Here is a 22,717-nt window from a genome sequence, read left to right as displayed (position 1 = left end):
AATGAGAAATGGAACAGGTCACTGAAAAAAACCAGTGAGGGGAGAGGAGTATTAGTACTCTGTAGGTATCTAACTGGGATGCCAAAGATAGGAACTTAATTCCTCATAGAACTCGTAGGTTGAGGCAGCAGTAATTTGTCACTCCCTTTCTTTCCTTCCTATTTCAGTTCCTCAGTGAAGGTTATGCAGCCCACTTGGCCTCGCTGGAGTTCAGTCTCCATTCACGACCCAAAAAGAACAACTCTCGGATGATCTTGAGGAAAGGCAGCTTTGGCCTCCACTCCCAACCTGAGTTTTTGCGCAAGAGAAACCACCTCCGCAGGACTATGTCTGTACAGCAACCTGACCCACCTTCTTCGAACCCCAAGCCAGAGCGTGCCCAGAGCCAGCCTGAATCAGACAAAGATCATGACAGGCATTTGCCCTCCATTGCTTGGGTTCGAGGTGGAGTTCACAAATTTGAATCTGTCCCCTAGGAAGCTTGGGAATATAGATCTTGGGTGCACCCCATTAAACTTGTAGGCATGCCTCAAAGATAATATTTAGGCAGCTTCAAACTAAGAGTCGTAGAGGGGAACCTGTACCTCGGAGTCTTCCCTGCTCTGGAATCTGCCTTCTTACACCAATTGGGGAACCACCAGTCTGTTCCTCTTGACATGTTTATTGGGAAATTTTAAAACAATCTAAAACTATCGCAAGTGCTTATAACATCAAAGCAACAGGAAATATCTTTGGTTATTTTTTACAACAGATACAATAAAATGTGCAATAAGAGAAAAAAGCTGTAACAGGCTGATTTTACTCAGAAGAGGGATTGTGGTATCAGTTAGCTAGCTGCACCTGAAACAGTATAAACAGTAGGTCCCATAGGTTACAGAGAAGGTTTACACTTTAAATAGTTGTATCTGTTTCCACTTTTGATAAAGCGATACACTTGCAAGGGAAGCAGAGGTGGGAACTACAATAATGGGTAGTCTGGATTTGTACAGCAAGATGCTTTTTGGGTGCCTTAAACCCAAGACTTCCTTTCAGCTTACAGTGTTGGTCAACAGACCCCAACATGGGCACTCGAGTTTGTGTGAGGTGCTGGACATCAAGTAAATGGGAGAACTCCACTTATGAACCAATCATAAAAGCTTCATGTTAGAAATAAATGTGTCTGCCACAGTTTGAAGCAGTTAGTGTTGCTGTATACAAAGTAATGTGCAAGTGTACAAAGATCACATTGTTTTGTGGAACTTGGTGACAGTGCAAAATGTGTAGACTACTCTGAGTAAGGAGATGGCTCTGGCCATCTCAGTCCGAGAGACAGATCCTGAGATGGTAAACTAAAGGGAGCCCTTTTACTAAGGGATCTGCAAACTTCAGAGCAACCACTTTTTTCATTATTCTAACTAGAATCTTTACACTGGAGGAGGAAAAAAGTAATGGAATTCCTATGGGTAAATTGTTTACCTTCTCATGCTATATAGCAACTGCTGTGTTAAGACAATGTGTAGCATTCAGAATTACAGCATTTGAGCTTCAAAGAAAGGACATGCCAAATTACAGATGCCAAATAGACATTCTCCTACTGATTTAAATTTCTCTTGGATCTCTCAGTGAACTTAGTAGAAGTAAAATGTGTGAAATTTTCCCTAAGTGGTAATATTTCTGAAGTGTTGTAGTTAGTTTAACATAGTAGCAGTTTGCAGATTCTTCATGCAGATACTTCCACTGCACTAAATTCACCAAGAGAACTTTCATGACTGAACTGAAGCATGTTTTAAAATCTGCAGTGAAGTTACAAGTGCACATAAAAAACCTTTTCTTTAAAAGTTAAAACCAGACTATTAACACTGAGAAATCTTGAAGTCAATATTTTTTTCAGGTTGGTTGGTTTGTTTGTTTGTTCGTTTTTAATTTCAGGAAGTTGGGGTGGAAAGGGTGTCATGCCTTCCCCCTGCCCTTACTTTTAGGTTTTCCTAGTCTGTAGCTAGACCAGTCTCTCAACAAGTTTTTGGTTAATGATTTTGAAAGTTGACATGTAAAGCAAACAAGAAATGCAATGGAAAACTGTTAAGACAGTGCAGAACTAAGCCTAAAACTATACTCCCTATTCACCCAAAAGTTTCGGTGTTCTTTTTGAAGGGCGTAGTAATGTGGCTTTTGCCTTAAAAGGCAGCAAAGTAGCTTATAAATGGAGATCGTTATTTTTTTTAGACATTACTTGGCAAGATTGTCAGTTACCTATTTCAAACTTCCTGAAAGATCTCTGGCACATCAGTAATTTGGTTTTTATAATGCTTCCTTTAAGGGAAGCAGTAATCTTCGCTGGAGGTTTAGGAAAGATGTTAAATGCTTGGTAGCTCACACTAATTGGGAGCAGCTAACTACATTACAGGGGGCTGGGTTTTTATGCTCTGTTGCCAAGTCAGCCAGCTACAAAAGCTAAATGAACAATATCCACAAACTGCAATGAAGCAGTCTTCAGGTTTACAAATGCTTTCCCAGTAGTATCACACCTAGTTCTTTAAGCCACAAACTTGGAGGAATTATTCTGTGTTCCATCTTGGCCCACTGTGTGTATTAATTCTAATCACATAGTCCATTTCTTCTCCTGTCCTCTGCAGCTAGGAGGAGATTGCGCAAGTACAGCAGACTCCATCTCCCTCCAGTCAGTTCAGTTAGCGTGCTCCTGCTTGTTAGTCTTAAATAGGCATGGGAATCCAAGGTTTGTGGGGGAGGAACTCAATAGGCAGACTTTAAATTTGCTGAGGGCACCTAAAAGCAACATTGATTGCAAAGTTCTTTTTAAGCACCAGGTGTTGTGTAGCATGTCTCCTGATAGCAGTCACTGTTCCTGCTGCAAAGTTCAAAGCTAATGTTGCTTTAGCCATCTACCTCTATCATCCAAGAGACTCCAAAATCTATTTTTCATTTTAAGTTGCTGTAGTAGAAAGGCCTACTTCATTTCAAAAGAGGGATCATGTGTAATTCTGTGATGGTATTAAAGGAACTAGTGTCTGAGCACAAGGCTAGAGAAATCTAGGTTGTTAAGGTCTGTCTTTTACTCTTGCAGACACAATGACATTTTGCAGGGTACCTTGTAATGAAAATTCTGATTTTGTGTATTTCTATTAATAACTGGGTCACTTTCACGGTAGTCACTGTGCTGGCTTCTCTTAAGAATATTATGAGCTAATAGTAGTAAAACAAATGCTAGTGTGCGTGCATGATTTAGAGTGGTAACAATTTCAAAGTGTCTACACATGGTATTGAAATCAAGCTGAAAACATTTTCCCTAACTTCGTTTCCTAGAATATATGGGAGTTCATGTGGCCTTTGCATAATTCCAACACTACTTACTGCTCAGGGATGGAATGGTTTATCTCCTGATCACATGCCTCCAGCTGAGCGCTTTGGCAAACAGTGATATAGGCATTAGCTTGGAGGTTAAGGCTTCATGTTAATTAGGAGCTGATCTTTTGAAACATCAGATGCCAGATGCATTTGTTTTGAAAGCACTAGCCAGTTGCCGCTAAAAGGGTAAAACAACTTCTCAGCTGGAGCTGAGAGTATGAACAAGATGAGTGTGATTTTAGACATCTCACAACTAGGCTGGCAGGCAGTTCAAAAAATACTGTGGCAGTGGCTGGGGACCTTATGCATGTTGAACCGCTAGCTTTTTTTTCCCCCAGCTATGCTTGGGGCGATCCGTGAGGTTTGCCTGATGAATCACTAGTTTTATAGCATAATTTTTCAGTCGTGTTTTCTCTTAAAACATTTCCTTCCGGTCAGAATTTTAGTTATGCACTTTTTCCACGTGAAACTACGCACAGTGGTTCATGGGCATTCAGTTTGCTATTTGATTTCAGTTTTACTTGTGCTTTCATGGGATTATCAGTCTTCCTAAGCAGGCCATTTGCTGAGGATAGGCTTGATCCTACAGTCTTATTCTCTGATTGCAGGTCCTCATTGCTGCAGTCTCTGCAGTCTGCACTTAAAAATTTATAGGCTATGGAAGTGTTAAAGCATACACAGAAGGGAAAAGGGACAGAGAAGTCAGGTGGGAATGGTGGGTGCCCAAGGAACACGTTAGACTCCTCAGCCGTTTCAGCACCTTTAGTGCCTCCAGTCTGTTACAGAAAAGCACATTCTTTTAACCTGCTGAATGGAGGAAGCATAAGTGAAACTGTAAAACACAAATCTGTTATTCCAGTGGGTGCTAAGGCAGCAGTACAAGTCAGTGCAAAGTAGGCCACAGTTGGAAGCATTTACTTCTTTGCCCTGTTGATATGGGTCCAGTTTAAAATTACTGTAAAAAAATGGCTGTGATTAATAGCAGTGGTAGATTTATCTGAGATATTGTGAAAACACACCTTCACAACTGTAGTGTTTTGGTTTTGTGTGTGTGTGTATGTGTGTGTAGCTACTGGAAGACACCTTAAGTGAAGTTTTGGTTCTGCTTTGACAGCAAATTTCTAACCAATATACTTAAAAAAACCCTACAACAATGGCTGTTTATTTGTTTTTGTTGTCTAGTTAGCCAAGTTTGAAAAAAGATATCATTGTGTAAAGAGTGCAGAATATTCCACAGACCTGAATAGTGATGTTGATCCAAATATGCTTATTTTGAATAACCTTTTTTTTTATTACAGTGTTTGCATACACTAGTGCTCTTGGAACAGATTCTTGCTTGACCAAAGTACTCCTGTTTAGTTTTGTGGCATGGTTTATATCTATTCAGCATAAAATTTTGTTAGGTGTAAAAATGACATGGCATTGGTAATTCCTTCTTGTTCATTGGGGTTCCTGAGAGCTGCCATTTTGATTTGTTTACATGAAAATAAGAGTCTTAATTCTTAGAAATTACTTCACCTGTTCCTCTAGTACCTAGGGAAGTTGCTTCTAAACAGAGTTAAAACTTTTACTGGTTATGTAGAAGTGGAATTATCAGTAAACTAGAGAAAAAAAAAAAAGACACACCTTAATCTACTATTAAAATAAGCAGAACAATGACACTTTAACTGGAAGCTCCACTATTCTGCAAAATAGCCTTTGTTTGCCATTATGTTGTACCATTTATATATTGGAGTCTTTAGGTCAGGGCACTACTAATGTGTGTATTTAAGCAAATTCCCAATACTTAGATTTATAGTATCATCATGTACTTCACAGAATAAATTTAGAAGGGAAAAAAAGTATTTCCATCTTTCTATAGTTTCCTGTCTTAAAATTGCTAAAAAGTTTGTTTATAAGCATTTTTAATAATACGTGAAATCAGTAGGTATTTTCTGTTTTTAAAATTTGTAAGCAAGTGCAAAAATTGTTACTGGACAAATAGGATTTTCCACAGGTTTTTTTCCCCCCTCTTGCATCTAAGCCACCGAAAAGGTGAGTACATCATAAAAGTACTAGATGATTGGAGTATGGGCACCTTTTTAATAAGCTGACTGGCTTAATAATGGAGACAAGATTTTACACTGCAATTTCATCATTTTTCTGATTAGAGCTTGAAATGTGGGATCTGAACTCAAGATTTCTGCATTGAATTGTTCATTTCAGGCATGCAGGGGAGAAAGTGGCACTTTCCATCCTCATCTGGAGCTGGTACAGGATAGAATTCCTATAAACACAAAATTTTCCAACTTAACCTCCTCAGCTTCTCTAAGAGCAATGATTCCTCATGGTCCGTGTTCATAGCTTCAGCAGAAATTGTGGGTGTAACAAGGTAATTTGACTTCCATGATCTTTAATCACTCAGTGTAAATACAGGTTCCTACAGATGATCCTAAATTCAGTCCCCCGTGAAAAATGGAGGTAATAACACATTTTTGGGGGATGAAAAGAGCTCTTTTTTTCAGAAATAAGAAAGGGCCTGGAGCAGCTAGAATCCTGTGCCATGGACTCTGGAATTGAAGTCAGGTGTTGGTATTTCCTCTTTCCCTCATTTTAGTTCAAGCCCAAGGTAAGGGGATTACATTTTACCCTCTATTTGTATTTATCTCAATAAGCTACCTTTGAAACTGGATATAACTGTGGGGGATGGGAGAACATGAAACAAATTTAACAGTTCATTTCTCATGTGTAAGGATGTACAGAACTTATGGGGGGAAGAGAGAGAGAGAGGCTGGTTTACTGGGACATGCTGGGAGATGGTATACCAGAGATTACAGCATTGAAACATAATTTACGGATTGCAAGCTTTAAAGATAAGGTTATTCTGGGAGGACTGGTGTAGGGCCCAGAATGGCAGTCCTCTTGCAGAACCCCAAGCCTTCTGCATAAAATTTATTTTTTTATTTGTGAGGGAGGGAAGGGGGCAGTCCACTTAGAACTGAATTCATACAAGGAAACTTGAAATTGTACATGTTCTTTCAGTCTACAGTTTTATTAAGTGCATACTTTTAAACATTATTTGTCAGTGAGAAGGTTCTATCTGGTGACAAATGTTTATATTTCTTATGGCTGCCTTGTAAAGATTCAAAAATGTACAATAATGAATTTCTTAATATGAAACAAGGAGTAAGATTTCTACAACTGGTATAGATTTTGATGTGAGCTGGTTTTTAAAATCTTATAGCAGATTAGTCACTTAAATAAAACCTTCTTTGCCTTTAAGCAAACAAACAGTGTCACTGATTTTTCTTAGAAGTGTTAGAGGAAGTATTAGATCATCATTGTACATGTCCTAGTAGCCAGCAGAAACAGTATAAAGAGAGGCTGTTTAATACATCTGACTATCTGGAATGATAATTAGATCAGAGGTTGACTTTTCACGAAACTCCAACCCTTCTTTCTTTTGAAGAGTCATATAAGAATTTTTCAGTAATGAGACACCATCTTTGTGAAAGCTTTATAGAATTAGTTTCAGTACATACAAAGAATAACTTCAAGCTACTGTTCCATATAGAAAGGTGGTTTAAAAAAAAAAGCAAAACCACAACAAAACACACACACAAAAACTACATCAAGAAATAACACAAGCTAAAACTCTCAGTCATATGAAAGCCTGGAAGTCGTCGTTGTTTTCATGTTTCCAGGCCTCATTAACTGTTTCAATATTTTAAAACAATCTAGTTTGACAAGAAAAAAAGAAAAAAATCGGGAGCAAGTTTAAAATCACTACTTACACATGAATCAGACTTGAACATGACTGCTTCCCATATTTATACTTAATACCATTAACATTTTAGTTAGTTCCACTTTTACTAAATTACATGTGCATCTTAAAAATTATCAAGGAGAACAAAGTTTCCCAAATCAGTCTTGTTTGAAGGTTCATCTTAGAGTGAATGTAATCTGAGAAGCCTGTACAAAGCTGCTGCCATGGAAAACAGCCCTGGTGAATTCTAGAGCTTGAGAAATCTGTGCTTTAGTTTGAGACTAAACTTTGTTAAACTGAATCACCTACCAAAAAAGGCTTATCAAATGAACACTACTTTTTTTAAAAAAGTAATTAGAGGCAAAATACAGGTATCAAACACTTAGTATACTTCTTCAAATAAAATACCTGCACTGTGATACTAGCTAATAACAGTAGTTATAAGAGGTTACAATAATTGTAGTAACCAATTTCTGTGTATAACTAAAAGACAGATATTGTAGTACAAAAGCAATGTTTAACTCAACTGCCAAGATGCTATTTAAAGCAGCAGCAAGAAATGACATAAAGTTGCTCTGATTTGCCTGGAGCCCAATTACTTAACACAGGATCAGTTAGGCTAATCTAATAGCAATCCTTAAGGCCATGAATTAGAGTCCTAATGTGGGTCCTCTGTTGTGGTGTGAGTGACTCCACAGAAACCTGTTGCCTTGGAATGGCAGTTGTGGTCAGAACTCAAACAAGCCACTACTGTTTCATTAACTTCCAGTTAAACATGATGCTTAACTTTTGGTTTGTTTGTATATAGAAAAAAAATAGTTAGGCTTTCAGAATAATGGACCAGTAGTTTTCGTATGCAAAGTACTTGTACTAAAACCCGTGGCAATTGGATACCACTCTAAATACTACTATTACTTATGATCACCCTTCATAAGTCTGTGGCCCTTGCTCTGGCCATTCCTATTGGTCAGTTCAACATAAGTTTCAAAGTACTTACTGCCTTATAAAAGTCACATTCAAGATGGTCCCTTGTCTCAGCAGGAGATAATACACTGTGGTATAATTTTGATTCTCCTGTTCACTTACAAAGAGAAAGCAAGGGAAGGGAAGTCCTGAGCTGCTTTGTCAAGAAAGATTATAAAATGGAATGGCTTGTTCAATGTATAGAGTGCACCCTTTCACGTGCTACACAGAGCTCTCCTTTATCTATGCTCATAAACTAACAACAGTTACAGCCATCTCTGTCTAGGTACCAAGTGCTTGATGGAGTTTCTTTGTTCGCCTTCGGATAGCTTGAAAAAGTTTCTGAGATCGACGCGCAGACTGTAAGTTTTGTGCCATTAGATAGTAGTAGTTTGATATTGCATGTTGCCTGCAGAAGAACAAGACTGCCATTAGCAGCGTGAAGTCAGTAAGGTTAATTAACCAGTTGTCACACAAATTGCTGGAAAACTGTTAGATGGGAGCAAGGAGGAGGTCTGGGACCTGTATACTTTCACTGTATAACAGTTGTGAACACTAGCAAGAAAATATTTTGTTACCTTCAGTGAGCATAAATGGCAGTACACAAATTAAGTACTGCAACACTTTAACTAGCAACAGGAGCATTTCTTGTGATATAATCTAATTCATTAAAATGAAAAAAATTAGAACAATGCATGGAGCTGGCAACTACAAGCAGTTTGAGATCAGGGTTTGTTTCGTCACGGAAAAGATGAAGAGGGAGCTGTAAGACTAAAACTCATGGTAATTGGATACCAGGACAGAAAGTCATATGCAAGACTGTAAGGGCACCTCCAAAAAAGTTTATTTCACAATTATTCCAGTAGGCAACCTAAAAAAGAGCCACTGACAGAGCAGGCAGGAGAACTGGACCAAATTGCTCAGTGGAAGCAGTACACATCACTGTTTAAAGCTTCAGTCAAGCATTTGAAACTGCTCTCTTTTCCTGAAAAGTTACAGCAATCAATGTCTTATACCTGTCTTTGTTGCTAAAATAGGACATAGTGTTCAGGGTGTAACTTTAACAAAAGGAACACTTCCAGCTCAATAGCTGAAGATATTAATGTCACAATACAGATCTCAGTGAAGGTAATAGAGGCATTGAACCTCTATGGTTCAATGAATTGACACTGGAAGTGATGTTTAGAAACTTACAGCAAAGAATTTAGGTACAATTGCTGTGTTTAAAAATGCCAGCAATACAGGTATCAACTGCTGTTATTGTGATAGCATCATCTTAACTGCTAAGACAATGCTAGGGATGGAAAAGAAAGGCTGTAAAATTAGGCAGCTCAGGGTAGTAGTTTGTTCTGTCATGCTTTGTGATCTTCATTAGTAATCAGTGAGAACTGAGGGCGAGTGACAAAGACATTAGTACCAGTAGTTTTCTGGTCTGGGGTGAGAAAAGCTGCTGTTTGCATAGAAGCCCAACTTACAGTTCATTGCGAACCCACAAGGTCTCACTAATCCACAATGTAGAGGTGAAGTTTTACAACTGCACAATGATCTGCTGTAGCAGAGACAGCCACAGTGGATATGTGGGAAGAACCCTGTGGTTCCGCATAGTAATACTTTAAAGAAGCATGAGTTAATAAGCCTTTCTGTCTCCAAACAGCAGGTTTTCTCCCCAGAGGTGCATGCAGGTATAGACAAGGTAAGTGAACAACTACTTTACCTGGTTGATACTATCTTCAGTTACGAATGAGAGAAACTGTCATATCACTAACAGATGGGAGAATATTAGGAGTGAGATGTAGTGAACTTTCAATGGATATGATCATTAACTTAATACAAGATTTAACCTATAGTTACCTAGAAATGGTCCCATTGGTAAAAACTGAATTTTTGGAAACACATAGGACTTTAAGCCCTTACATTTTTCTAGATAAAAGTACTTAATGCTAAGCCCTCTCTCAAGGATTTTAGGTGCTGGACATTTAATTACTTGACATAGAATCATCATGTGTTCTAAGAGAGGAAGACATTTAGGGAATTGCCCTGTGGCAAGACTTCTGACCTTTAGTTCTACTGTCTTAATATGTCTAACTCAGAATGACATAACCTTTACAAACACAGAAGCCTACCACCTCATGGATTAACCAAGGTGTTGTATAAGACATGTCTGCATCCTCTAAGTTTTTGAGTTATGGGTACCATGGACTATTTGTTAATGTAATGGTACTTAATAAAAGGATTTTCTTAGAAATGTGCAGGTACCAATGACAGTGTCAATGCAATGGGGATCCCCCCATTCCCTGCCTCCCCCCAACCTGGACTGGCACCTCTTTTAGACAGGGCAAGGAGGTACTGCTCTCACACAAGATCAAAGGTAGGCTCTTGCTGGGAAAAACCTGACTTCCACAGCAAGAAACCTGAAGACAAGGAGAGCATCTGACAGGTTTTAGGAGCTGCAAGTCCAATTGCAGATTTAATCTGCACAGGTATCTTGAAGAAAGAAGGGCTCTGCTACACTACATCTGATAAAGTTCTGCAACTATTCCTGATCCTGAGCTACAAGGATCACTTAGCCTGCAATTGGTAATGTCCAAGTGGGAGGTTGTCCTAGTTTCAAGTTCATTTTCTTCCTAGTAGCTGGTATAGTGTTGTGTTTTGGATTTAGTATGAGAAGAATGTTAACACACTGATGTTTTCAGTTGTTGCTAAGTAGCGTTTGCACTAAGTCAAGGATTTTTCAGCTTCTCATGCCCAGCCAGCAAGAAGGCTGGAGGGGCACAAGAACTTGGGAGGAGACACAGCCAGGACAGCTGACCCAAACTGGCCAACAGGGTATTCCATACCATGTGACATCATGCCCAGTATATAAGCTGGGGGGAGTTGACTTGGGGGGCGGGGGGTGTGTGTGTGTGTGGAATTGCTGCTTAGGAACTAACTGGGCATCGATCAGCAAGTAGTGAGCAATTGCATTGTGCATCACTTGTTTTGTATATTTTAATTATTATTATTACCATTATTATTATTTTCTTCCTTTACCGTCCTATTAAACTGTCTTTATCTCAGCCCATGTCTTCTATTTTTTTTCCCCGATTCTTTCCCCCATCCCACTGGGCAGGGGGAGTGAGCAAGTGGCTGTGTGGTGCTTAGTTGCCAGCTGGGGTTAAGCCACAACAGAGGCAACCTGTTGCTGAAAGTGGAGGGAGAGTTAGTGGTATTTACCTTTCCTCTTGCACAATGGCATCATCAAATGCCTGGGAGATACGCTTCAATTGACAAATTCCTGATGAGACCAGCTCCAACTCACAGTCAAGCTCTCTGCAAAGAGAATGGTCGTTACTAAAGATCAAACGGGACAGACTGACTAGGTGACATTACCCAAGCCTCTATCCCTGCAGTAACAAATCTAGTTACCTCCAGACTTTATCCAGAGAAGTTTAGGGCTGTAGCAATCATGCTTTTAATTCCAGTGACCCAATTGCTTCACATCTCCATTCATGCCAAAGACAGCTATCTTCTAATTCAAACACTGGGTTCAGATTCATGAGGCTTGGATTCAGCTTCTAGCTTGACATTTCTCATGTGACTTTGACCGAAACAAAAACCTATGTGCACATTATGAAGTATTTCCCTATCTCACAACCCTTTATCTAATTTGTGTTAAATCTTCAAGGCAAGAATCTATCTACTCTTTATAAAGAGCTCAGCATAAGTGAGGCAATTCCAGGTATCTTTGCTATACAAATAGCAACTTTGGAAAAGTTAAGAGCTAAGTAGGAGTGAGATGCATTGGAAGCATTTTTCTTTACCAGAAGGGCATCAGCAAGAAACTTGTGTATGTCTCTAGTATCTGATGGGGACTGGTGCTGAGAAACATGGTATAAACTTACTCAGTGGGAGAGTGACTTTTAAAAAGTTCTTGTCACAGCACAAAATTAAGTTTCATGTTTCAGCTTTATGCAGTGCTCAGTCCCTGTCTATACAGGGACCTGTAACTACTCTCTTAACTGTTCAAAGAGCACACCCTTTCAGGGGAATAGGATAGCAACCTTCATATCTTGCCTTTCACCTTACAAGATACTCTAATCACAGTAATTAAAAAAGAAAGGAATAATGTTTACAGAAGAATGTGGCTTACATCTTTCTGCTGGCAGGAACAGGTGATGAATAAGGGCTCTTCAGTGCTGCTGCTCTTCTTGATCTCCGGAGAGAGACAGCATCTTTACCAAGCCAGGATGAGAAACCCCTCCATTTTCTGTGTTCTGACACCCTTGGTGGCCCAAGCAAGGCTCTTTTGCTGGATCCTGGGGTGCTTTTGGAACTGGCTGCTGGAGTAATGCTCTTCTTAGGGCAAGCAGTTCGAGGTGTAGTACTTGTTTTCTTGGTAGAACTGGTTGCACAGCTTCTGCTGATGGATTCAGCTGGAAAGGTCACCATCAGGTCTTCTGGGCTTTGGCAAGACTTCTGTATTTTCTGAAAGAAGCATTCATGCTAAATGAACTCAATTAGCCTAGAGTTTGGAACCAGAAAGACAAGGAACATCTGAGCTGAATCCCTAGCTTTCATTCTCATATCGGGTTTAGTCTAGCATGAGTGCTTCTCAACCCCCTGTACCCATTTGCATTGGAGGAGTCATTTGCTCCCTCAATCCTTGGAACTTGTCAAGGACTTCAGCAGGCGTTGGAACAGAGCTCCTGCTGCTCTTACACAGGAAAGACCCAGGCTCCCTAACATATAATTGATGTTGTTAAAATCAGAGGTCTCCTCCAAAGGGAAGTGCAAGCTTGAGTTTGCTACCCTGCTACCATCCAGCAGTTTTTGTCAGTCCAAATTTAGATTGACTATAATGAAGAACATGCTAATAAATAATATGGGTACAGGAAAAGGAGTGAAAAAAAAAATCCAAAGTGCTACACATTTATCAGAAAAAAATTTTTGCAAGCAATGGCAGTCTTTTACCCACCTTCCTCCTCGTAAAGGCTGCTCTGCCATACATGAGGAAATACAGTAGGGGAAAAGCATTTATTTAGTAACAAAATAAAAGTTTCGATGGAACTACATCTCGTGTTTCTTCTTTGCACCTTCCTCTCTATTCTGCCAGATCCATAATTTGCCTGTCTGTACTTTAGCAGGGATATTAAAGATTTTACTAGTTAGTAGCTATGAGACAACCATTATGGTGCGCAAGGGTGTGGGATAAACCCTCTGGAATACAGCATTCTGTACAGACTCCAGAAATCTTAGTACTGAAGTTGAAGCAAAAACTAAACTCCATCCACACTCCACTGCAAAGGCAAAGTACCTGGGACACTGTTCCAAAAGCATTTTTTGCTGTTCTTTTAATACTCTGAAGAGTTTGGCACTTCTGTCTTGCTTCCAGACTTTCCCACGTTGGGGTCTTATGAAAATTCAACTCTACTTGCTTTAATGGCGCTCGCTTCCTTAGAGACATGCGGATGGTACTGAGAGAACTCAGAGAAGCCCTTCTTTTGAATTCGTTGGGTACGGGGCTCTCATTCTCATCAAAGTCAGCTAGGAGCTGGTGTTTCCGCCAGGCCATTGTTGCCTTGACATTTTGGAGCACAGATACCATCTTGTTCCAGTACTTGGTCAACCTTATTTCTAAAACAGTCAGAATGAGAACAAGAATTAGACAGAGCAAGGTACAGAGCAGTCCAGAAAAGGAGAAATGGAAATTGTTATACAATATTTTCAGTTACATTTGCCTGAAACCACAAAATCAGAGCTGAGCAGACTTTTACTGGGAGGCTTGAAGGAGAACACCATTGATTTCTACAGCTATTTAGGTCGTGCGTGTTCACGAAGAAGTCTTACATTGCATTTCCAGCACTGGACATCAGACCTGGTAAGCTGTGAGTCTCAAGTTTGTGAGGTGGAATGCTCTGTAACTGCAAGTTTCTTGTTGGTGTCTCAGACTAAGGTCTCATATCCCAAATTTTTGCCTTCATTCATCAGAACAGCCTTCTGCTGCCAGATGACTTTACACAGCTGCTACTGTCTTCTGCCTGTTATCTATAGGATATATGACAATTTAAACATATATATAGTTTAAATTCTTCATTTTCACTAGCTATGAAGCTAGGATACTGCTAGCAAATTACTTCTAAAAAGCAATTGAAATGCAGATGTACTTTAGCAATCTGAACTGAGTGTAAATTAATTTTACCAATATTTCATGGCAGATTACTGTTAATAAAAAAAGCTGGGAGGTCTCTACCATCATTATACCACATATTAGGAAAGCCTATCGATGCCTCTTACTATCTCTGCGCTCCCAACTTGTCTCCATTTCTCACAAGTGTCCTGATTTGTGTCCGAAAGCAGTAAGGCTTATTGAAATCCTTCTATTCATGAAGGCGTTTGGGATATCAACACCTTTAATGCATTCCTGCACGCGGCAGCAAGGAAAGGCTAGTAATCGGGCAGCCAGTCACTTCTCCTACTAGCCGACGGCTCATCCGGCTTCCTTTTGATAAACTGCTAACCACTGTTGATTAATTTATGCTGAAAACACTGCCCGGAAGGCAACAGCGACCGTCCCAGGGTTACGCTTATCTGTTCCCGCGCCGGCACCGCGCCGCACAGCCCGGCGCTCCGGCTCAGCTGCAGCCCGGGGCAGAGGACGGGCACCTCCCGCGCCAGCCGCCGGAGGCGGGCCCGTGCCGGCAGCACAGCCGCGGCCCCGGGGCAGGACTTCGCTCTCGCGGCCGGCGTCGCGCCCGCGCTCACCGCTGAGAGCTGCGGCCTGGCTAACGGCGCCGGTGCCGCCCCGCGGGAGCTGGCGCGGCGGCGCAGGACGAAGCCCGGCCGACGGCATCAGCTTCGCCCGCCGGGGACGGCCGAGGCAACGAGCAGCGAGGGGCGACGCCGAGGCCGGAGGAGACCGGCTGGGGCCTCCAGCGCGGCCAGGAAACGCGGGCCGCGATATGAGCGCTCCGGCAGCTGCTCGAGGCTGTACTCACGGAGACGGAGGAGACGACCGGGACCCTCCTCACCGCTCCCAGCGGCAGCCCGCTCACGCCTGCGCCGCCGCCGCGTTTGAACGGCGGCACCGCCCGCTCCGGCTCCCCGGATTGGCGCCGCTGCCGCGGCCCGCCCCCATTGGCTGCGCCCCTCGCACTGCGCGGCAGCCGTTGGAGGGCTCGGCGCCTGCGCGTCGGCGCCGACCGCTCGGCCGGGGTGCCGCGGGGGGGGGGGCGGCTACGAGTAGAGCGGAGGACGAGGCGCGGGGAGGAGGTGGCGGCTGTGCGTCCCGCGTCCCGACGAGTCGCAGGTGCCCCCCCCCCCGCGGCATAGCTGCAGGTGGTGGCGACCGCGCCCGCCCCCGCCCCGCAGGTCTGGGGCCTTTGCGGCCCTGTGGCCTAGAGATCCACGTCGGCAGGAATAGCCAAAGGATCGAGAGGTTGGGTGACCAAGCCATGGATCCTGTTTCTTCTGGTAATTTATTGATAGCCGATGTCTTAGAAGCTTTTGTTTGCTTGCTTTTTCTCTGCTGGCTTCTGCAGCTCTTGGTGAAGGAGACAGCTGGTGTAAGTGCAGTGTTGTACTAGAAACCACCTGGGATGTCCTCTGTGGCAAATCGGGCAGCAAAGAAAGGCCGAGTGCACAGAACGTGGTTTGTTTGGCGTTGGGGTTTTTTTGTTTGTTTTTTTCTTTTTCTATCCTACCCTAGATGAAAATAAGATGTGCAAAGTATTTACCTTTAAAACACTTCTACCTGAAAAACTGCTCTGGAAAGAGCTGTAGCAGCTTCTGTTTTTTTCTCAAAGGTTTGGTTTTATCATCCCCCCCCGCCAAGTTAAACTCAGCACTGACAGATACATACACCTCCACAGCTAAGTCTTGGCTTAGAGCCATGGGAAAGCCAACCCAGTAACACTGCAGGATACCTCTTGAGTCCCACCACTGGCTTATGAACATACTTTCTATAAGTTCCTAAGAGCTATGGTTTAAAAAAAGTTCCACGTGATGATGTTTGCACCCCCTTGTATTCATACACTATAATATGGTCTAGTATAGCTCAATAAATATCCCTTGTTAATAGACATGTTTCTATATATTAGCCCCCTATATGCTGTTCTGCTTTCCTCTGCCCACTGGCTTTATGGCTTCTAGATAGTTGCAGATGTATTATGCCTCCCCCCCCCGCCCCCGCCCCCTGTCTCTATAGGGGAAGTTTCAGGCTCCTCTCACTGGCAAACTGCAGCTTGAGCCCAAAGGGAAAGGAATGACTCTGTGTAAAGCTCCCCAGGGTGCTTATGTCCCGTGCAGAGTCAATGACCTTGGCAACCTGTACACAGGGCCAAGCTAACAACCTGAGAAGGAGGCACAGGGTGTAGCAGTTTCTGCAACAACTGTACTTACTCTGTCCAGCTAGGCTGGAAAGAGGCACGAGAAGGTGCCTGCTGGATCCCTTGAGAGGCAGAATTGCTGTAGGTTGTGCTGTGGCTGTTTCACTCTTTGCCTTTGGCGGAGTTACTTCCCAGCGGTTGGGAGACAGGTATGCTTGCATGGCCTGAGTACTCTGTCTTAGTTTAAGCATACAAAGGACAGAAAAGGGAAATAGGCTAATACTATGAAGGACTGCGTGTATTAGAGCAATGATATAAACAGGGAGGTAATTTAAACTTGTTTTTACTCTAGTAAATGCAGACTCTTATTTTAAGTTGTTAAAAGCATCTGAAGTTACTGGAGATTTAGCGTCATCTAAAAGGGATAAGAGAGGAAAGGAATCTCTGACAGAGAAAAAGAGATGCAGAAGGGGTCCTAAAAGGACTAGGCGGGCAAAAGAAGGCTGCAGGACTCGCCTCCGGGCAGGCGGCGCGGAAGAACACCACCGAATGGCAGTCGGAGGCCGGGAAGCCTCGTCCCCCGGCATGCCGCGGAGAACAAAGCGCCCGGTCAGCGGCGCCGTGCCGGAGGACTATATCTCCCGGCATGCAGTGCGCGCTGCTGCGGGCGGTGTGACGCTGGGAGCGGTCTTTCTCCCGCCCAGAGCCGGCAGCCGCTTCGGCGCTCCGAGCCTTCGGAGCGGCCGCCGGCTGCTCCAACCCTTCCTCGGGGATTCCTCCGCGACTCCCCGCCTCGACACGACCTGGCCCAGGTCCGTGTCCAGCTGACCTCAGGCTACTACGACTCCTTAGTAAGCTCCCCGCCGTCGGCCGCCTCTGGCGCAGCCCCGGCGCTCCGGCAGCCTCACCTCGCTTCCGTGCGGCCCCGCCGCGATCCCGGCTCCCCGCCAAGGCGGTGCGCCGCCCTGCTGCGGCCCCGGTACTGCGGCTTCGCTTACGACTCTAGGCTGTTTCTCCCCTCGCTCGTTGCGTGCTGGGACTCCCAGCTTTTCTGTCAAATTGCCCGCGACGTTCCCGTCTGCCCCCACCGCCCCGGAATGGGCGGGGCGCGCTGCCCGAGCACAAAGCCGCCATCAGCGCTCGCCTACTTCACGGTTGCAGCCGTAGTTCTGGTCCTAGCCGGCAATGTTCGGCAAGTCCCTGGCGCACGACTGTCCCTCGGGGGGCAACGCACCCCTGCCCGTCCGTCCACAGCTGCAGTCCGGTCCGCCAGCCCCTCGGTCGAGAGCTGCTGTCCATCGGGAGCTGGTGAGCCACCGCCATTAGCCCCATCAGATCAGCCGGGCCTGCCAAAGCAGCTGAGGTGTGCCCCACCTCCTGAAAATGGCATGCTGAAAGCTAAATAGAGGAACCTGGATTGTGCAAGGAGAAGTAGTGTTAAGAGGACAAGAGAGCAAATGGAGAACTTTGCAGTGCGACAGAAGGGTAAAAGAGAAACGCCAGGGGGTGACACACAACTGGATGACTCTGGGAGCACAGAAAGGCAAAAGAATGGCCCGGTGGCATGCCAAAAGGAAATTGGAAAACCCTGAGGCACACCAAAAAGCACGTGGAAAAGTCTGAGACAGAAGGAAGGCTAAACAGAAGACTTTGTCACGCTTTGCATGACAAATGGCAGGCCTTCCTACACACCAAAACGCCCCTAATGCATGTAATGGGGCTCAGTGGGGCTGACAGGAAGTCACCTGTCCCTATGGAAATTCCAACCCCCACCACCGAAGGCCCCAGCCCTTGGCGCCAGACACACCAGGAATGTCTCAGGAGCTGATGGATAATCCAGGACCGGCTTTCAGGACCCTGCACGGCACTGGACGGATCCTGGCAGCCCCCAGGGTGATGCAAACAGTTCCTAACAGCCAAATGTCTGTGGCAATGTGAGAGAAATTCACTGCAGCCCTGTGAACAGCACAGGGGTTGCTCTAGAACCTTAAGGAACCTTAAAATGGTCCAAGAGCCCTTAGGACTGGTCCCCATCTCCTCAGACACAATGTGTAACGTGGAGCTCAGTGTTGAGATGCTTTTTACTGATTGCAAAAGCTTGTGGGAGCTCCACTCATGGATGATGACATGGCGTGTCTGTCGGAGACTGGGTGCTGAGACCGGAGGAAGCTGGGTGTGTCCCCCACGGGGTGGTGTTAACACTGGGCAGTGTGTGAGTCCAGCCCCACAGAAAGGAGGCAGGCAGCCCACATCTTGCTCACTCAGACACACTGCAGTCATGCCTTCGGAGCACCTCTGGGGAAGCATCCTTGCTGAGGGCTGTTTGTGCCATCTGAGAAAGGCACAATGACATCTAGTGCTTAGAAGCAGAAATGAAGCATATTCAGACTGAAAAACAAGTTTGTTTTTCCTCCGTGGGAGGAATCAGCTGTTGGAACAACTTGTCCAAGGAGGTATTGTATTTGCTAGTGTTTGGAGCTTTCCAGTCGAGATTATATATCTGTATAAAATCAAAGTGCTGTATTTTATGACGATATGGCAGTTTGGCCACTATCTTTTGTCCTAAGTTTAGCTAGCTGAACGTACTCGAGGGCAGTAGGAGTTTACTTCTTTCTAGTATGCGTGATCCAGAGTTTGTTTCATGAGCTACCTGGGAATGACAGACAGGTGGGAACTGAAAATTTGTCTAGAGGAGTTAAGTCAGCATCACAGGCCTTGAGACAGCAAAGGGTATTTGAGGGAGCATGTTACTAAAACCCTAGCTGTATGCTCTTAGCTAACAGGCCCTCCCTGAAGATGGAAATTGTCACAATGCCCATTTCTTTTAGGACAGGACCAATCCATTTTCTCCCGTGAAAAAGTTCCTGCCCTCTGCTGCTTGCCCTTGGCCTGCATTTAATTCAGTGCCTTCCTGATTTGGTAACTTGGGTGTCAGTGAGGCTGTGCTGTGACATGTTACTTCTAGCTTGCTTTCTTTAAACAAACAAAAAAATCCCTCCATCCTGGGGATTATCTCTGTTACCTAGTTTATACCGTGACTGCTCAGACCATTGTAGCAGCTCCTTGAAGAGAAAGGTGGATAGGGCAGTGAGAAGGAACTACTTATCCTAGCTTCACTGCCTGAGCAAGTCTGCCTGTGTACTTCACCCTGAGGCCAGAAAGAGAGAAGTGATTTGCCCAGAGTGGCTGAGCCAGCCTTTGTCAAAGTTAAGTTAGCACTTGGCCATAGCTGGCTTCTGGCCTGCAGGCAAAATGCCAGTACCCTGGCTCAGTTTGTATGTATTTGCAAAGTATAGCACTGAACATCCACTTCTCTGCTCCTGCATCCAAAGTAAGGGAGTTAGAATATGACAAGCAACCAAGAGCACTTTGCAGATTTATGGTCCTAGGGCAGTTTTACTCAGGCTATCAGGGCTTTCAGAGTTGTTTTGAGAGAATCAGAAGATGTGATGAAGTCACAATGGCTGCGTATGTTTGAGGCGAGTCACACAGTATCGTTTTAGCTGCATTCCTCAGCTTCTTTCTTTGGCTTGTATTGTAGGTAAGGATTACAGTTATTCTGTGGGCAGTAGGTCTGGATTAAGAGGCTCTGACCTGCCTTGGAGGGAGTTAATGTCCCGTCCATAGTTCTGTGGAGGTGTGTAAAGTGATTGAGTTGTAAAACAAAACACTTGGGGAGGAGATTTTTCTTTTAAAACCAAATAACTCTCTAGATGTGCTCTAGCTGGCAGCCCCACACAGCTGCTGAGGCTATGGTAACCTTTGCTCCCAGGGGACAGAAGTGTGCAAAAGGAGGTGGTGCTAGTGTGCAAGTGGCCTTAGGAGCCACTGCTGAAGGAAGTACTGCTCATTCAGATCCTTGCAGCCTGATACATCCTGCTTGACTTCCCTCTGTGCTGTGTCTTGACTGAGGACAGAGTCCATGGAAGCTTAGGTTCAGTAATACTTACCTTGCGCTGTCTTTTGGACACTGGAAGGTTTTGCAGACTCTTGCTTGCTGTCTGTTTAGCTGTCACTGGCCTTTCTTGGTGTGGGACAACCATGATGGGGCTATCAAAACCAGCTTTTCCAAGAGCTGTTTCACTGTAGCTTCCTCTGTCTTGACTGCCAGATTCACACAAGAGACGTGCCTGCTCTACTTTATTGCATGGGCAAGGGATCTTTCTCACAGAGGCTTTTCTGCATTGCACATTTACTTAGCCAGTCTCCTCTCTGGAGAGAAGGCAAGGCTTCTTGACTGTTAATAACCTTCATTTGGAGCCAGTTGTTGCCTTTGGAAAATTGTGACGTGGTCGAAGGCTGAGCCTACCCTTAGAAACACAGCATGACTGACAAGGTGATCTGTGGAGCATGTGCTATCTCCAGAGAGGATTCAGTGACAGTTACTTGGGTTGTAGGAAGACAGCTGGTGACAGCTGGCGATCATCATGGCTGTCAATGCTGCTGTTCTTTGCTTAGTTCCACTTCCATGCATGTCAGTGCTGCAGCTGTGCTGATTAAGTGCAGAGGATAAATTCACTTGCTTGTTATTTCAGCCTCTTACAGATCCAGATACTGTTAATGAGTCTTCCTGGCAGAAACAAGAGGAGAGTTTGTTTGGGTTTTTTTAATCTTCTTTTTTTTTTTTCCCTCACCCTTTTGTAATTTCATTGATAAGAGGTAATTCTACAACTCAGTTTTCACTCCTGCTATAGTATCATGCTCAGCTGGGAAAGCTGCAAGTGAGTGAATGCACATTGCATTCAGCTCTCAGGATTAGTTTCTTATCTGTCCATCTGCATCGCAGCACAAAATTAGAAAGCAGTCCATCCAGCATGGAACTCTGCCCTGCATTTCCCCTGACTGAGTTATTCAGTCCCCAAATTGTCAGTTTTGTCATCTTTCAACTCTTCTTCCCAACCAACAAAATACATGTGAAAAGGAACTGCCTGCAGGCCATAAAAGTATAACTGCAAGTACTGAATCAAAGCTGACCTGAGCTTCCTGGTCTTTTCACAGCTTTCTTGCCAAACTCTGATGAAGCGCAGACCTTTTAGAAGTCACCTCACCTGTGGCTTTCTCATCACCCTGCCAACACTGACTGTGGTATCATCTGTTATTTTCAGTTCACAGATTCTGAAACGTAAAACCCTCTTTCCATCTTATTCCCTGCCCACTACACTTGCCACCTGTCAGCTCTCACCTTACACAATCAGAATGCTCTTGAGGACTGGGACAGACTTGGCTCTGTACTGCCTCAAGTATGATGGAGTCCTGATTCTTTACTGAATTTCCTCACTGACTGGATAAATTCCATAGTTTGTGTTACGTAGGAGGTCAGCCCAGAACAGGCATTCCTAGATATTTTGGTTCATGAGTGAATGTACTTTCTTGCAAATGGCCAGCCACTGCTCCCTTTAAATTTGGGATGAGAATGGTATACGATCATACTGTTTCATGGGCCTGCTGTGAATCACTTACTTGCACCCTTCTGACTGCTGGTGGGCTGCAGAGCATGGTTAGGAATGCCAATGAAATGATCTAATTGCCCCACCTGGTTTTAAAATCTAGTGAGTGAGGCCTATGGGCATTACTTTAACTTTCATAGTTGTGCCCAATATGTTTAAGCAGCACAGAGGCTACTTCTAAGAGCCTTCAGAATGTATTTTGTGTCATGATGAATTGGTAAGAATGCAGTAAATAATGTGGAATGGGAATATTAACAGAGTATATGTTTTCCCCCAAAGCTCTGAAAGGCTCGATAAGGAAGGAATATCCCTGCTGCTCATTGAGATACAGCTCCCAAAGACAATGATTCAGGACTGGGTCTGAGGGGTACTGTGCAATACTGAGAATTTTAGAATGTCAGAAGAAAGTCACTCCCAAATGGTAGGTGGGCCAAAACAGAAGTAGTGACAGTGTCCAAAAAGCGTCAGTGCAAGCTCCTTGCTTCTGTGTTTTGCCCAAATGGTGGTGCCTCTGTTGACACAAACCTCTCAATTGCCCTGCAGATTAAACACGGGCTGTTACCAGAGAGGAGTATGATACCAGATTAATCGCTGCTTGCTCCAGAGTTTGGCTTGTATTTTTCATGTTGGCTCAGCTTGGTTTGGCTTGCGTTTTCATCGCTACTGTGATTACATTCCCAGTTGGGTCCATAGGTACCATTGGAAAGGGATAATTCACATTCTTCACCATGGTGTAATTTACAGATTCCTGACTCTTAGGCTGTAGTCTTCTGTGTGAGATAAGGAGTAGGGGAAGAGGAGGGCATGGAAGATGACTTCATTTGGACTTTAATTCTCACCTTCCCAAGGTGCAGGCTTTGTTTCTAACAGTTTGCTGGCTGCTGCAGAGCTGCTCGGGGAAGGTAACCAGATGTCTG

The 22,717-nt window shown here is 44.0% G+C and overlaps 2 protein-coding genes across 10 annotated transcripts in view; one reads left to right on the top strand and one right to left on the bottom strand.

Moving 5' to 3' along the window:
• Positions 1-4,757, top strand: part of PITPNM3 (PITPNM family member 3) — a 136,152-nt gene extending 131,395 nt beyond the window's left edge. For all 4 annotated transcript variants that reach the window (XM_069790768.1, XM_069790769.1, XM_069790767.1 and 1 more), the window contains one exon: positions 168-4,757. In XM_069790768.1, coding sequence (XP_069646869.1) covers positions 168-476 — 309 coding nt within the window. In that variant the 3' untranslated portion in view covers positions 477-4,757. The remainder of the gene's footprint in view (positions 1-167) is intronic.
• A 2,067-nt stretch (positions 4,758-6,824) lies between these two features.
• Positions 6,825-17,609, bottom strand: PIMREG (PICALM interacting mitotic regulator). Of its 6 annotated transcripts, XM_069790782.1 has the most exons (6): positions 14,324-14,783; positions 13,344-13,663; positions 12,180-12,514; positions 11,264-11,359; positions 9,765-9,811; positions 6,825-8,459 (listed from the first exon to the last, which is right to left on the bottom strand). In XM_069790782.1, the coding sequence occupies exons 1-5, from the start codon at positions 14,349-14,351 to the stop codon at positions 9,781-9,783; spliced, it is 810 nt and encodes a 269-aa protein (XP_069646883.1). In that variant the 5' UTR covers positions 14,352-14,783; the 3' UTR covers positions 6,825-8,459; positions 9,765-9,780. The 6 variants fall into 6 exon arrangements, with proteins under 6 accessions (XP_069646883.1, XP_069646881.1, XP_069646880.1 ...); XM_069790780.1 differs by lacking the exons at positions 9,765-9,811; positions 14,324-14,783 and adding an exon at positions 17,502-17,609; XM_069790779.1 differs by lacking the exons at positions 9,765-9,811; positions 14,324-14,783 and adding an exon at positions 15,058-15,224.
• Between the last annotated feature and the right edge of the window lie 5,108 nt (positions 17,610-22,717).

This window comes from Haliaeetus albicilla, chromosome 9 (genome assembly GCF_947461875.1).
Source record: "Haliaeetus albicilla chromosome 9, bHalAlb1.1, whole genome shotgun sequence".
Lineage (NCBI taxonomy): Eukaryota > Metazoa > Chordata > Aves > Accipitriformes > Accipitridae > Haliaeetus > Haliaeetus albicilla.
Note: the sequence above shows the minus strand (reverse complement) of the source record. Positions and strands in the feature narration are given on the sequence as shown.

Excerpts from the sequence above, each read along its gene's own strand:
- PIMREG (XM_069790778.1), bottom strand. The coding sequence starts at position 14,351 with ATGGAGACAAGTTGGGAGCGCAGAGATA. Across the intron at positions 11,360-12,179 it reads GTTCCTGCCAGCAGAAAGAT|AGAGCTTGACTGTGAGTTGG; the intron begins GTAAGCCACATT and ends TTCTCTTTGCAG. Across the intron at positions 8,460-11,263 it reads GCCATTGTGCAAGAGGAAAG|GCAACATGCAATATCAAACT; the intron begins GTAAATACCACT and ends GTTCTTCTGCAG.